The sequence below is a fragment of the Notolabrus celidotus genome, chromosome 6, assembly GCF_009762535.1.
Source record: "Notolabrus celidotus isolate fNotCel1 chromosome 6, fNotCel1.pri, whole genome shotgun sequence".
NCBI classification, from domain to species: Eukaryota; Metazoa; Chordata; class Actinopteri; order Labriformes; family Labridae; genus Notolabrus; species Notolabrus celidotus.
The window spans coordinates 28,637,862-28,652,244 of record NC_048277.1 but is presented as its reverse complement, the minus strand read 5'-3'; the positions used below and the strand labels follow the sequence as shown (position 1 = coordinate 28,652,244).

General features: G+C 40.8%; 2 protein-coding genes and 1 non-coding gene across 4 annotated transcripts; 1 reads left to right on the top strand and 2 right to left on the bottom strand.

The window, feature by feature from the left end:
• Positions 1-2,469: 2,469 nt before the first annotated feature.
• Positions 2,470-2,543, bottom strand: trnat-agu. The gene has a single exon. It is a non-coding gene; the product is annotated as a tRNA-Thr (tRNA).
• Positions 2,544-3,343: 800 nt separating this feature from the next.
• On the top strand, positions 3,344-10,411 carry pus7 (pseudouridine synthase 7). Of its 2 annotated transcripts, none has more exons than XM_034685949.1 (16): positions 3,344-3,474; positions 4,785-5,087; positions 5,189-5,273; positions 5,604-5,720; positions 5,850-5,994; positions 6,756-6,867; positions 6,956-7,033; positions 7,199-7,327; positions 7,469-7,594; positions 7,681-7,742; positions 7,829-7,989; positions 8,574-8,700; positions 8,942-9,043; positions 9,203-9,332; positions 9,462-9,553; positions 9,822-10,411. In XM_034685949.1, exons 2-16 carry the CDS (start codon positions 4,795-4,797, stop codon positions 9,956-9,958), a joined length of 1,896 nt encoding a protein of 631 aa, XP_034541840.1. In that variant the 5' UTR covers positions 3,344-3,474; positions 4,785-4,794; the 3' UTR covers positions 9,959-10,411. The 2 variants fall into 2 exon arrangements, with proteins under 2 accessions (XP_034541840.1, XP_034541841.1); XM_034685950.1 differs by having other exon boundaries at positions 3,347-3,470; positions 9,822-9,958.
• A 1,540-nt stretch (positions 10,412-11,951) lies between these two features.
• On the bottom strand, positions 11,952-13,330 carry LOC117814726 (endonuclease domain-containing 1 protein-like). The gene is made up of 2 exons (XM_034686207.1): positions 12,879-13,330; positions 11,952-12,732 (listed from the first exon to the last, which is right to left on the bottom strand). The coding sequence occupies exons 1-2, from the start codon at positions 13,170-13,172 to the stop codon at positions 12,127-12,129; spliced, it is 900 nt and encodes a 299-aa protein (XP_034542098.1). The 5' UTR covers positions 13,173-13,330; the 3' UTR covers positions 11,952-12,126.
• Positions 13,331-14,383: the final 1,053 nt, after the last annotated feature.

Here is a 14,383-nt window from a genome sequence, read left to right as displayed (position 1 = left end):
ATTATCTATTTTTTATTGAACTGGATGAACAGGAAGTCATTGATTTTAACAGGATTAGCTACATTTACAATTTTACACTCTGGGCATTTTAACAGGGGCGTTTCAACGGAATGGCATGGGACAGGCCATGCCCCCCTTATTATCTGTTAGGCCACCCCACGATCCTAAGGCTGTTTTGAAACCGCCTACTATACTAGTACGTACTGATTTGGCCAAAATCCAGTATGGTATGCAGTATGTGAACAGAGGCATTTTCTGCAGTATGCCAAAACTACCCGGACGTCGTACTGAGTAGAGAAAATTTCTCAGTATGCATCGTACCAGTCTCCCTCCTATACTGTTTCCCACAATGCATAGCGCTAACGTTCCGCTTCATCTTTGTTCTTCTTTTTTGACGGGGGGCCCTTTGTTTATAAGTGCTGTGAAAACTATTAAATTACATATAAACCACTTCTTAACTTTTTTAATTATAAGTTGAAGCTAAAAAAGTAGTTTCGCTATGAACTCATCCGTTGTTTACTTCTGCTTTCCAAAACCAGAAATCCAGCGACATCTGGCCCAGCATACTGCATAACAGATTCAACAGTACAGTCAAACTACACGCTACCTTTAGACATGGAATGCAGTACATACTGCATTCGTAGTTATGTAGCAGGTCATATACGAAAACAGCCAATGATTGGGTATTTGCTTCGTCAGAGGCAGTACTCAAAGCTACGGTTGGTACGGAAAACTAGCATGAATTTGAATGTAGCATTTCGTCGAAACTGTTCTTTTTTTAAGAACACATTATGTATTGATTGCCATCGGGTCAGAGAGATAATTTCAACCAGTAGCCTATAACAAAAAGTGTATCTAAATCTGACTACCAACCCCAGCTTTAAGTTTAATAAACTGTTTGGGCTGTGTTACATAAGGCTCCTAGCAGCTTTCTTTGAATTTCCATGGAACATATTTTCCTTTTGTTAGTACTTACTTTTTAAAGGTAAAAAATACACAAGAATATAGCATCTTTTTGATACTTTAATGTCAGTAGTATGAAAAGTGGGTTAAAAATGCTACTTATCATGTGCACCCCAGTCTGCCCCTGAGACAGATGACTTCTTCTGAAGGAATCTGTTGACTGAATTCCATTATGACTTCAAATCAGCAATGGGAGAGAGCACAATATGAAGAGCTCATAAATGATTTTAAGCTTCAAAGTGCACAGAATAAAAAAAGGCTTGCCAGCTAGACAACATGCAATTCAAAAGTTGTGTCACAGTGGGGAAAAAGCAGAGGAGGAGGGTCCATGTGCAGAATCTTGAGGATTTGATAGCAAAAGTTCAAAAGACAAATGTAAAACAAAAACTAGATCCAAAATGTCCAAAAGAAAAACAAAAATTGGAGGACTGGACACAAGGAATCACTGGGAGAATGCTGAGGAACATGAGGAGAAACACTGGGAAGACACCAGGCAGTTGTAATGATCCAATACAGGAGAGGGGAAACAGAGAGACTAAGTACACACATGGTAACGAGCCACAGGTGTGGACACAGGCGAAACTAATGAGACTAATCAAAAAAGGAGGGAAACATACAAGGGCAGGAAGTAATACTCAACTGGACACACAGGGATCAAGAACTACAAAATAAAACAGGAAACACAATAGACTAGAGACCCAAGAGAAAATACACACACACTCACTCAAGGAATACAAAACAAGACATGGATCACTGATAACAGAGGAAGACATAGGATAACTTCTAACTCATACAGAAAGCAGACAGGGAGGAAAATCAGGCAATCAAAGACAGATAAAACACATGGAAAAATCCCAAACTGAACAAGATCAACTCATGAAAACTCATGGGGTTATTAAACATGTGAAGTTATTAGTCGTGGTCCCACAGCTCCTGGAACTAATATGTAACCAGCACAATTCCCAAAGGTAGTGTGGAAAAATAAAGAAAATAGAGAAGAATAATAAATAAGCCTTTTTCTAATATGCCCACCGAAAAAAAAGTCATCTAGACCAACTATTATATTTTTGATTTGCTAGTTAATAAAGATAAAAATGAAGACAAAAAGCAGCAGACTTTAAGACTAAGAACAAACACCAACAAAAAAAAAAACACTTTGTCAAATGGATTATATGTGCTCAAAGAACTCTGCTATTAATGAGAATACATCTAAAACATGTTATATACCCTCAATGGATTTTGCAAACAATTATTGGCAACTAAAAGTGTCATAAAAATATATATATATATATATATGGTTCAGAGATTTACCTGGGTACAGGTGAACTACCAGGAACTATTTTCACCAGTAGATATATCATGCATCAATGGTCCTAATAGCATACATATCCTACCTATGAGCTGTGACTTTATTGGAAGATGTAAGTGAAACAACCACCAGTGATATTTGTCTTCCTGCATCATATACATCTATCAGATTGAATGTGACGCAGCTCCCTAATGAAAAGGCACCGCTGGGATTCGAACCCAGGATCTCCTGTTTACTAGACAGGCGCTTTAACCAACTAAGCCACGGCGCCGCTGAGTCATATGAAATATGTTATTAATAGAACGATAAAGTGATTATTAAATTATGTAATCTAATAAAAGATGTTATCGTGATGAGAAGACTGGCGATCTGATAAGATATGTACTCAACTTCTCGTCGAGTGACATCATGAATAAGCTCCGAATGATAATATTAATAACATATTAATACATTTTATTTAAAAAAGCGCTTTAAAAGTTTCTCTAAGACACTTTTAACTCACAGAAATAAAAATATACAATAGATAAGCAAAGGAAAGCAAAGCAAAAACAAACAGACAAACAAACAAACAAACAAACAAAAAAACAAATAAACAAAAAAATCAATCAATAATAGGTTGAAAGCCTTTCTAAATAGGTGGGTTTTGAGCACGGATTTGAAGTTGGTGAGTGAGGGAGAGAGTCTGAGGTGCTGGGGGAGAGAGCTCCAGAGGGTGGGGGCAGCGACAGAGAAAGCCCTGTCCCCCCAGATTCGGTGCTTATAGAGGTGATGATGAGATGAGATGTTTGAACTTATGAATCAGTTAAAAGGTATTTAACCAAATGACTTAATATTAAAAACATGCAGCCTAATTTTGGTTTTCTGATTCATGCATTTTCTCCCTCAACCTGAGACCTACCTTTGCACTCTACCTGGCCTGCACGCAATCACACAGCAGTGGAACCCTTTATAAAAGTATCCGGTACTGATGTAGACCATGATGGGGATGTAGTGAGATCTCTGAGTGTGATTCGTTGGATGACAAATAGCAAACATAAAGCCAACTCTTTGATTGACAGGTCCCTTAGCCAACTGTGCGAAGTGGGCGGGACTTCAGTCTATGATCTCCTTCCGGAAACTAACAAAACACACACACGTACACACGTGTGAGAAAAGCTCGCATTCAACGCAGTCTGCATCCTCCTAAATATCACAAGACGTAGGTAAGCTGAACACTTTTGTATAGAAACAACATTTTACTCCACATGTACGCAGACCTTTTAGCTTTACATGCCTGATAGTTACGACAACCTTAGCTAGCAGTGTTAGCTCGCAGCTTTTTAGATGACCATCGTGTTAGCGGCTCTGCTAACTTTGAGGATGTCATCAGAGCTTTCATGATGTATTTCAGCGCCAGTGTTCAGTTTGGATAAGGGAGAGTCTGGATGTGTTTGGCAGCAGAGAGACAGGAAGAGTTCATCCTCTGATTCAAAGCTGTCCTCCACAACATCACCTTTACAGAACCGTAAATCAGGAGCATCATTTGTAGGCCATTGATGCAAATACAAATGTAATTTCTCAACAAATGCAGCACTGCAGCTGCAGCAGTATAATTTATAAATTCATTCTTTGTGTTTGTTCAGTTTGACAGGGGCAGTGCACAACCACTTAGCCGTACCAGACTTTGCTCTGAGCTGATTTATGTCTGCAGTCCCTGAGCAGGAGAAAGAGACGATACAGAATCAGAATCAGCAATACTTTATTTATCACGGGGGGAAATTCAGTTGTTACAGAATGCTCTTATACACAGTATGAAAAAATCAAAATATTAATTGAAAGAACGAAAAAAAATAATGAAATACGAATGAAATAAGATAAATTGGATTAATGAGTATATACAGAAACGCAGAATAGTTACAGTTCACTGTGTACAAAGCGCTGGGAATGAAGGTATTATATACAGGACGTTGAAGTGGCAGGGATATTGCACAGTGTATTACACGTTATTGCACAGAGTACAGAATATAGTTCAGTGATCAAAGGGAGGAGTTGTACAGTCTGATGGCCACAGGCAGGAATGACTTCCTGTGGCGTTCAATGGTGCATTTAGGGGGGGATTCAGTCTTGCGCTGAATGTGCTCCTGTGATTCACCAGAATGTTGTAGAGAGGGTGGTGGATGTTGTCCATGATGCTGTGGAGCTTTGACAGGTAATCTGCCTGGTGGGCATTAGATCCACCAACTCTCTGGGTTTGGTCCTGAAGAAACTTACAAGATCTTTAAGCTGATATGTTCTAAATGCTGGGTCCTCATAATGCAACTCAAAAGCATCAATAGGGATGATTGTGCACTTTGAGAAAGAAGAACCCTTTAGCTTAGCCAGAGAAACAAGAATAAGCCAAACACTGTTATATCAAGCTGTAAAACAATTGTTCTTCGCAGCAATACCTGATAAGAATTCAACCAAGCATGCATTGATGTCTAAATAGCCAATTCATTTGACTGTATTGTGTTTTTTGTCCTTGTTGTTCCAGGTTGGCTCTGATGGCTGAAGCAGAGCCCACTCCTGTCCCTGCTCTGGTCGGAGAAAAGAGAAGCTGTCCCGAGGCTGAAGAGGAAGACACGCCATCAAAGAAACTCAGAGTCGAGAAGGATGACAAGAATGGAGGTCCTCCCAAACCAGACGAGGAGGAAGAGGCTGAGGGAGGAGCAAGTGATGGAGAGGAGGAGGGTGAGACCTTTGCTGATATGATGAAGCATGGCCTCACTGAGGTGGATGTTGGCATCCTGAAGTATGTCAGTGACCACGAGGGCTTCTCAGGAATCCTGAAGGAAAGGTATGTCCCCCAGAGCCAGTTAATCTGTTAATTTGTATAATAAATCCAAAATGATTCAGCAGAGATCATTGAACAGATGATTACTTGTTTTTTTCTCTTAGATATTCAGATTTTGTGGTGCATGAAATCAACAAACAAGGCAAAATAGTGCATTTGGATGACCTCTCAATCCCTGCAGAGGTCGAGGTAAGACATTTGATTCTGATGGTTGCTTTTCTGAACTATCTAGATTTTTATAATTTGTTAAATTGAGCAGTACCTTGATAACCTTGAGGGAGTAACATACAGAATTTAGAACACAGAATTGTTGACCTCAATTGGAGACAAATGAATCAAGGTTGGGGAATTACCCTTAAAGTGATATTGGTACTTTCATTAAAACAGATACTTAAGGAATCCTTTGATGAAAGAAAGATCCTCCGATGTAATCTCACCACTTGATGTAAATCCCATCCTGTGTTGTACAGGTCAGATGATGTCTTCTGTTGTCTCTGTTATGTGTTTCATCTATGTAAGGCACCCGCAGAGGTTGAAGAGCCGCCGATTGATTCTGATGTGCTGACTGAAGAGCAGAAAAAGCAGCTTGGGGAGCTGCAGCTCTTCAGGAACAAAGAGACCAATGTTTCTATTGAGGTGAGGTCACACTCTGTCTTCACAGCTTTTAAAGCTGGGGTTTAGATGCTGCCCATACTCATATACCACAGCTTTAATATTCCTCTGGGGGCTTACATAAAATCCTTACCCCTGTCTCAAAATGTTTAGGTGGTGGATGACACAAAAGAGAAGAGGACGCTGGTTCACAAAGCCATCAAGACTCAGTTTCCTGGTGTGGAAACAAAGACAGAAGAGAAGGACGGGCGCAGGTTCATAGTGGCGTACCACGTTGCTGGGAAGAAAGCTCTGGCAGGTATGAAGAGAGGAGACGGAAACAAAGCTCAGCCTTAATTTATGTAGACAGAAGTCTTGACGAGGAGATTCTTCAAATTATCAGAGGAGATTTTTGCATGTCTGCCTTCAGCTTACCTGCTTTTATGCATGTGGTTAAATATGATGCATGTACTAATGCATCTGCATGATCAAGGTACCTGCATGATGCTTCTCCAGTCTTTCATCAAAGTGGTTCAAACAAGCAGATTGTAGTTAATAGACAGACTTTATTATTAAGCAGAATGCTTAGAGGTCGGTTTTGACTAAATTTAGTCAGATATAGATTTAAAACCCAAGAAGGAAAGGAAGAAGAGATACCTTTAAAACTCCTGCACCTATCCTACAGTGCACGCCACTCAAAGGCCCGTGCATGCAATTTCACCCCTGACAACTCAGCGGTCCTTTATCATCTTTAGTAACGATATTTTATCCTCCTTTTGCTTTTCTGATGGATAGAGGTCAAAGCGACTTCAGGTAAGAACCTATTCTACGCACAGCATAGATAAAGTGGTCTCCACCCACACAAAATCAGGCTAGGTTTTATAACTACAACAGAACTTGATTTTATTCTTTCTTCCATAACAAGAACACAATTTGTGGATCAAAATTTGATAATTAAAAATGAAAAGTACAGTCGTTTTCTTCACAGGTATCCTTGGAGAAGTAGAAAATTTGAATCACTAAGAATATTCATGGTTTTGCTTTGTTTCAATGCAACCTTCTTTTCTGTGTCCATCAAAGCTCCAAGGAAACACTTCTGGCCCAAAAACCGAGGCAGTTTCTGTCACTTTGTCCTGTACAAGGAGAACAAGGACACCATGGATGCTATCAATGTGCTGTCAAAGTTCCTCAGGTCTGAAAGTAATTCTTAGTTCTTAATGACGGACAGATTTACAATCAATTTGGCTGATATATAATGATGCCTTTCTTTGTCTTTCTAGGCTTAGACCTAACATGTTTTCCTACATGGGAACCAAGGACAAGAGAGCCGTCACTGTGCAGGAGATTGCAGTGCTCAAGTGAGTAAGCCACCACTTTCAGCTGTTTGCGATCTTTCTCATATATGTGCATGATTTAAGAAAAGGCATAGTGTGCTAGTTGCATCTTGTTAAGCAGACAGTCATGGTGAATCAGCTTGTTGCACAGGCTCTGTAATGAAAGAAGCCTTTTCTCTGTCCTTTCAGGATCACAGCAGAGAGGTTGGCTCACCTCAACAAGTGCCTCATGAACCTCAAGCTGGGAAACTTCTGCTACAAAAACCACCCTCTGAAGCTGGGGGAGCTGCAGGGAAACCACTTCACTGTGGTCATCAGGTCAGTGCACAGTGTTTATGTAGGAGTTTTCACATAACCAGGAATAAAAACTGCACGATAGAAACAGTTTTATAAGGCGTAAATGTTTTCTTATATTTCAGTGAGTCATGATTGTGCTTGATCCATATTTCTGTATTTCAGGAACATCTCAGGGACAGAAGAGCAGGTCAATCAGGCCATGACTTCCCTCAGGCAGACAGGATTCATCAACTACTATGGCATGCAGCGTTTTGGCACCACAGCTGTGCCCACACAACAGGTTGGCAGGTAAGGTCATGACACAAAGCTCCTGATATAAATCATAACAGGAGCATACATTCATGTTTCCCTTCCTCTGTTTGTTTTTTCGACAGGGCAATCCTGAGAAACGACTGGAAGGAGGTGGTGGATTTAATCTTAAAGCCTCGTCCCGGAGGTAATTTACTTCTCACGCTCTCTCCTTTCTTTTATCTTTTAAGTCATTTAAAGAGTAATTAAAGCTGTCTTTTCTGCGTTCTTCAGCGGAGAAAGAGTTCCTGGTGCGCTGCAGGGAGGAGTGGGCGAAAACTCAGGACCCAGAGGCCGCTCTGAAAAAGCTGCCCAACAAGCGCTGTGTGGAGGGGCAGCTGCTGAGAGGCCTGTCCATGTACGGCAAGAAGAACATCGTCACTGCCTTTGGACTGGTTGGTTCCTTACTAATAGAGCTCCAAACATTGGGTAGACAAACGGAACATAAAGAAGTGATGCAGACATTGAAATAGCTCTTGGACGACTGGAAAACATTGACCAAGTTATATTTGTGTTTGTGTATATATGAGTGAGTCAGGTTTATCTTTTTCACAATGTAAACAGGATGAATCACCTGGACTTTTATCTTTTCAAATCTGAACCCAAACCAGATACAGGTACTTTTTAATGGTCATTTCAGAACTTATAACACTTTTAGAACACTTAGCGTTAGCAATACTCACAAGTCAGTGCTAGCATTTACAGATGTACTTTACTGGCCTCAATGTCCACTTCCATTTGACAGTATGCCAGTCTGGCACCTCTGTTTTTTGCTCATACAGATGGATGGTACTGAAAGAAGGGAAAGACCTGAACTGAGCTGTAAATTATGAATTAAGCACTAAGGCAAAGAAGCTGCAACTTTGATGAGCGCTTTCTATTTTCTATTCCTTCAACAGATAAACATCATGATTATTCACAGTTAATTTATTTCCAGACCGGCAGATTTCTAATGAGTTGAATTTGTTCTTTTTTTTAGATCCCTCGTAACAACCGTCTGATGTACATACACAGCTACCAGAGCAAGGTGTGGAACACCATGGTGAGCCGCAGGATCGAAGCCTTCGGCCTGAAGGCTGTGGAGGGAGACCTGGTGCTGCGAGGAAGTTAGTAGCTCATGTTTTCTCAGCTAGAAAGGAATAGTTTGATATTTTGGATATAGTATCTCTGATAGTGACCCAATGCAAGCTTTTACACACAGTCGATATGTTGCTACCCAGAATATCCCATTTTTTATCCAATAACTAATGTTTATGGTAAATACACCGGAGTGTCACTAATAAAGCTTTTAAAGCACTGGAATGTAAAATCCTCTGTACTGATGTTGCGTCTGATGTCTTCATGAAGCCACAGCACATGTGCTGTCTGCAGAGGAGGCCGAGACTCACTCCATCCATGACATTGTGATGCCATTACCTGGGTTTGATGTCATCTACCCGACTCATCACGGTAAGAAGTGGCTCTGTGTAATCCCTGGAACGTTTGGTTTATTTATCTGAATTTTTTAAAACACAAATAGAAAAAGTTAAAGTTAATTCAAAAAGAGCAAAGGGAAAGTTGAATTCTGGGTATGTATTTACTTGTGACCCTTGTGTCTCTCTCTGTCAGTGGGTAAAGGATATGGAGAGATGCTCTCTGTGGACGGCTTGGACATCGACAACATGAGACACAAAGTGAAGGACTATTCTCTTGCTGGAGCGTACAGACGCGTCATCATCAGACCCAGCGACGTTAGCTGGTCAGCAGCAAATTAATTAAATAACAAAAACTGTTATTGTGTATTGGAGTTCTTTGCACACTTTAAGTCCAGTGTGATGATGCTCGCTGAGATCGATCCCAAAGCCTCAAACTTTGTGTTTTTCTGCAGGGAGGTGATTCAGTACGACGACCCCAGGATCTCACTGGTGCACAGTGATTTTGAGAAGCTGGAGAACAAACCTGCTCCTGTCTTTAACAAAGGTGAGCTCCTTCAGGAGATATTTGAGTCTGTGTAGAAGTTGAAAGAGTAATCTGTTCGTCCAACACAACGTAGACTTTCAGGGATGAAACTAGAATACAGTAAGAATTTGATACACAAGTACAACCATTGCAGCTTAACTGAACTCAGTTTGAAAAACTGTTGTAAAATAGTTGTTGATGCATGCCTGTTTGATTTTCATGACTGTTGCTTGATAAATGACTATTCTGCACACACTCTTATACAATATCTCTCTTGTTTCTCCACCAGAGGGGAAGTATAGAGCCCTGCGGTTGGAGTTCTCCCTCCCCCCCTCCACCTACGCCACCATGGCCATCAGAGAGGTCCTAAAGCTGGACACAAGCATCAAGAAGCAGACACAGCTCAACACAACCTGGTTTAACTGAGACCTGAAACACATTCTGGTGCTGCTGCAGGCTACAAAGCACCCGTCTACTGTGGCTACTTACTGTTGTGAGTGTTATTAAGTGTACTACTGTATGTGTGTGTCTGTGTGAGAGAGAGAGAGCAGTTCTGGTTCTGTGTGAACCCAAAGAGAATTTCTTTGAAGTACAAAGAGCAACAATTTATCACTCTTCAACTTTTTGTTTTTTTAAATTAAGTTTTTACTTGCTCTGGAGTATTTCAGCGCTCTAATGACTCAGCATATTTCGACGATGATTTAAGTGAACCTTGTGCTTTGAGGCTGCCGTCTCACACAGTTGTATCAGACTGCACAGAGTACTCATAATGTGCTTTTTGTACAGAAATATGAATCTGTTATTTTTTAAGACTGAGCTGAATGTGTGAATTGAACTGATCTCTTGAAAAGAGAAAATAAACATGTTGAGTTTATTGTTTGATTGTGTGTCTGTTAATGAGTTCAGATTTTGGGGTGTAATGAGAAATCTGAGATATCATTCACTCTGGTTACTCGGCAGAATAAAAACTTCTAGTCGCATCTTTCACATAGGAAGGTAATGAGTGACTGAAAATGGCTGATTCTGAATTCATAGAGTGTCTGAATAATCTGATAAATGAGTTGAAGGCTGAAGAGATGAATGTGAACCCCTTAAAGACAGCAAAAAACACGTCTGAGGAAAATTCTGGTACGTAACATGCGGAAAAAAAACATACTTTTTGGCAGAAATATGGCAGGTAAAACTCAATTTAGCTTAGATGTTAAGATTGATTTTAGTTAGAAAAATATTTCAAGACTATTTTATAACCTCATAGTCAAAGATGAAGTGGGTTGAGTTGAATGCATTGGTGCAATTTCAGCCTTATCCAAATGAGTGACATTTTGCTCCAATCAGCCTGACATCCCACAAAAACATTCTTACCAGGAACATAGGACTGCCTGAGGAGCATGGTAATCAGAGTACAACTACATGATTTACACACATACAGTGTCTCCCTCTACTGGCCATTGGAGCTAATTCTCTTTGAATTTTTTAGGCTCTGAGTATTTTGGGTTCTTCTCCGTCTGCTGCTGGTTAAAACAGACTCTGTGGAGCGGACCATCTGGCCCTTTTTCGGAAATGTAAGCCAGCTGGCAGATAGAGCCAGACTCTGGGACAAAATGTGGTTACCAATGTCTTGCACCCTGTGGCTGTGTCTGCTCTTTTAGTGTTGGATCATTTCATTGTGTTATACAGCTCACATCATCTATCACCTACTGTACCAAAGCACAAGCAAATGTATTCTTCTAGTATCAGCTGCTGTCAGATGATAAACTAATTCCAAAACATTCTATATTACACTTTGTTTATTCTTAATGAACCTTTTGTTCACCTTTCAGCTTTGTGAGATCCAGATGTTGGACTATGAAAGTCCAGCGTAGAGAGATCCACAAGACCAACATGAGTGAATTATTCCTGATTACTGAACTTAAAAACCTTTTATCATCTTCATTAAAAAGTGAAGCTGCTGTGAATATGTATGTAATGTTAAAACCAACTTAGACTCTACAAAGGAAAGTCAGAACGGTGATGCTGGCCGACTTTGTCACTGCACTGCTGCAGTGTAGAGGCTGTATGTGTAAATGTAAAACTCCTGATCTAATCTCTGGGATGAACAAAAGGCCTACAGAGGCAGGTGCAATCCCCAGTCAATGAGAGGATTCATACTATACACGTATAAAGTGAGATAAAGTGAATGAGAAGTACAACTGTGTGATTACTATTCATGGTAAGTTTTGGCTCAACAAGAGCTTGTGAAACATTTTAGGAGATCAAAAGTTTTGTTAATTGGATGTTTTAAGAGTGGTTATTTTATTTAACCTATATTTAAACTGCACAGTGAGTAAAGTAACATAAGGAAATATATGACCAAGAAGCAAGAAGAAAGACAACATTAGGGGAGTGGTAGGGTGAGTAACTTAACAAGACTTTTCTTTAATCACTTTCAATGCCATACATTTTATTCACCCCCAAAAATGCAAGATTAAATACACTGATGCAAGTTATAATTGCAGTAAATGGCTGATTTTTAAAAATCTGCTCATATTGACCCTGTATTGCGTCACTCTTAAGCAAAAAGGACCACCTGAACACCATCTAAAACACCATTCCTATTAAGAGAGGTGCAGTGCCATGTTAGAGCTACCAGGAGGCACACAGTTATCATAGAAAACCTGGAATGAGCTGTCAACATAAGTCACCTTCTTCAGAAAGTCCTCCAGCTGTTGCACTGTCATCTCTTGCACCCTATTATTCTCCCTGTCGTTGAGCCCGTAAGCTGCAAACGCTGGAAACTTTGACCGCTCCGAGTACGGTGCATTGTGGTCAAAATCAACACAGCAATAAGCCGACCAGAGGTAGGTGGGGATGCCCAGGCGGTTGATGTTGTGGCGGCGAATGGTGAGCCCCGAGGTGGTGATCCCTGTGATTACGTAAGCAGTGCCCCGGCAGTAGTTGTTGAGGCGCCTGCGGATGGTGTGCTCGTGCTTTTTCCAGGGGCCGATGTTGAACTCTCGGACCTGAGGGACCACGTTTGTCAGAGTGTAGGTGGCAGCTTTGTCATCGGGGTGGGCCTGGTGCTCGTCTGGATTCAGCTGACCCCTCTCAAAGATGACGCTGTCAGAGTAGTCCTCTAGCACGGCCTGAGCATCCTCAAAACTCTTGTGAAGGTTTTCTGAGGGGAGCTGCTGCATCTCTCTGGGGCCGGACACTGTGGAGAGCTGTGAGGAGGAACAGGGTCATAGCTTAAAACAAAAAGTACAATTTGGAGTCAATATGTTGCAAGATGACAGATATTTCCAACATGATAAATCGATTATAAAGAAAGGAAGAGAGAGCATCTCCTCTTCCCTATTCGGCCTCCTACCTGTGGCTCATACATCCAAGGCACATCAACCTTCTTGGAGCCATCCGAGCGCTTGAAGGTGTACGCAGAGTAAACAGGGATGTGGTTGTAGGTGTCATACAAGGTGACAAAGCGTGGGTTTCCTGCGTAGAACTGACAGATCTTCTTGAAAGACTTCTCCTCCAGCCCTCGAGGTAGTGTGCCCTTGTAGAGGAACTGTTTACACTCTGGTGAGATGTTCTCCTGCACCTCTGCTCCTGCCATCACAAAGACAAGAAGGCAGGCAAGAGTTTGATCTGTTCTGGAGATGATCATGGTGACATTTGCAGAATGACTGCTCTGAGCATTTAATCCTTTTGAAATGCCGTCCTGCTGTGAGGACTTTGCCTCCTCTGTGTTCACACCATAGCGATCATATTATGCAAAGTCTTATCTTTTTCCCTTCATAAGTATCCAAACCATTGCCATGTTCAGAAGAGACATTAACCTGCACCAGTGTCAGTAGAGAAACAGGAGAGTTTAGAAATCTTAAAGTGGAAAGCAAGGCTAACATCAATCAATATAAGTCTATAAGTCACCTTCCATTGACAAGCCATGAATAAAAAACTATTCATCAAGTCACCAAATATTATTCAAATTTCAGATCACACTGGTCAGATGAATACAGAGGTTTGTGTCACAAACTTTTGCTCTGAGAATAGAATAGATATCTTTACTGTCATTGTACATTGTACAACGAAATTGAGGTGCAACCCATTTCAGTGCAAAAAGATGCATTGAAAAGAACAGTAGTAAAAGAAAATAAAAAAAACATAAAAACAGTACACAAACATAAATTATTAGAAATAAAAACAAGGGACACACAGCATTCAACAGTCAGACTTTCAGTGATCAAAGAGATTGCACAGTCCCAGTTTATATTGCATTATTTAGCATTATTTAGTGCACTTATTGCTATGGGATAAGAACTGTTTTTCAGCCTGTATGTCCTTGTTTTTAATGTCCTGTATCTCCTGCCCGAGGGCAGCAGTTCAAACAGGTGATGTCTCGGGTGTGTTTGGTCCCTGAGGATGTTTTTCGCTTCCTTGAGGCACCTTGATCTTTAAAGTTCATCCAGAGAGGGGAGAGGGCAACCGATGATTTTGGAGGCGGTAGTGATAACCCTCTGGAGCGTTCTCCTATCTGCCGCTGTGCAGCTGGCATACCACACACACAGACAGTACATCAGCACACTCTCTATGGAGCAGTGGTAGAAGGACACAGGCAGTCTTTTGGACAGGTGGTTCTTCCTGAGTCTGTGAGGCAGTAGGAGTAAACATTCTTCTAACCTGCAACCTCGCAGAGTTTACTTGCACCTTAGTGGTCAAAGTAGATATGAGTAGAGGAGATAAAAACCTCCTTTTATTGATATTTTTTATTTTATTGTTTGACCTTTATTAACCCAGGAAGTCCAGAAGTTCAATTTAAGGCAATATTCATAGTTTAGAATAAAAATAAAACACACAAGATAGAGAAAACAAACACCA

Bases quoted from the DNA above. Each gene is read 5' to 3' on its own strand.
- LOC117814726 (XM_034686207.1), bottom strand. From the start codon at position 13,172: ATGATCATCTCCAGAACAGATCAAACTCTTGCCTGCCTTCTTGTCTTT. The intron at 12,733-12,878 runs GTAGGAGGCCGA...TCCTCCTCACAG, and splicing joins CTTGGATGTATGAGCCACAG to CTCTCCACAGTGTCCGGCCC.
- pus7 (XM_034685949.1), top strand. From the start codon at position 4,795: ATGGCTGAAGCAGAGCCCACTCCTGTCCCTGCTCTGGTCGGAGAAAAG. The intron at 5,721-5,849 runs GTGAGGTCACAC...CAAAATGTTTAG, and splicing joins AGACCAATGTTTCTATTGAG to GTGGTGGATGACACAAAAGA. The intron at 5,995-6,755 runs GTATGAAGAGAG...TGTCCATCAAAG, and splicing joins TGGGAAGAAAGCTCTGGCAG to CTCCAAGGAAACACTTCTGG.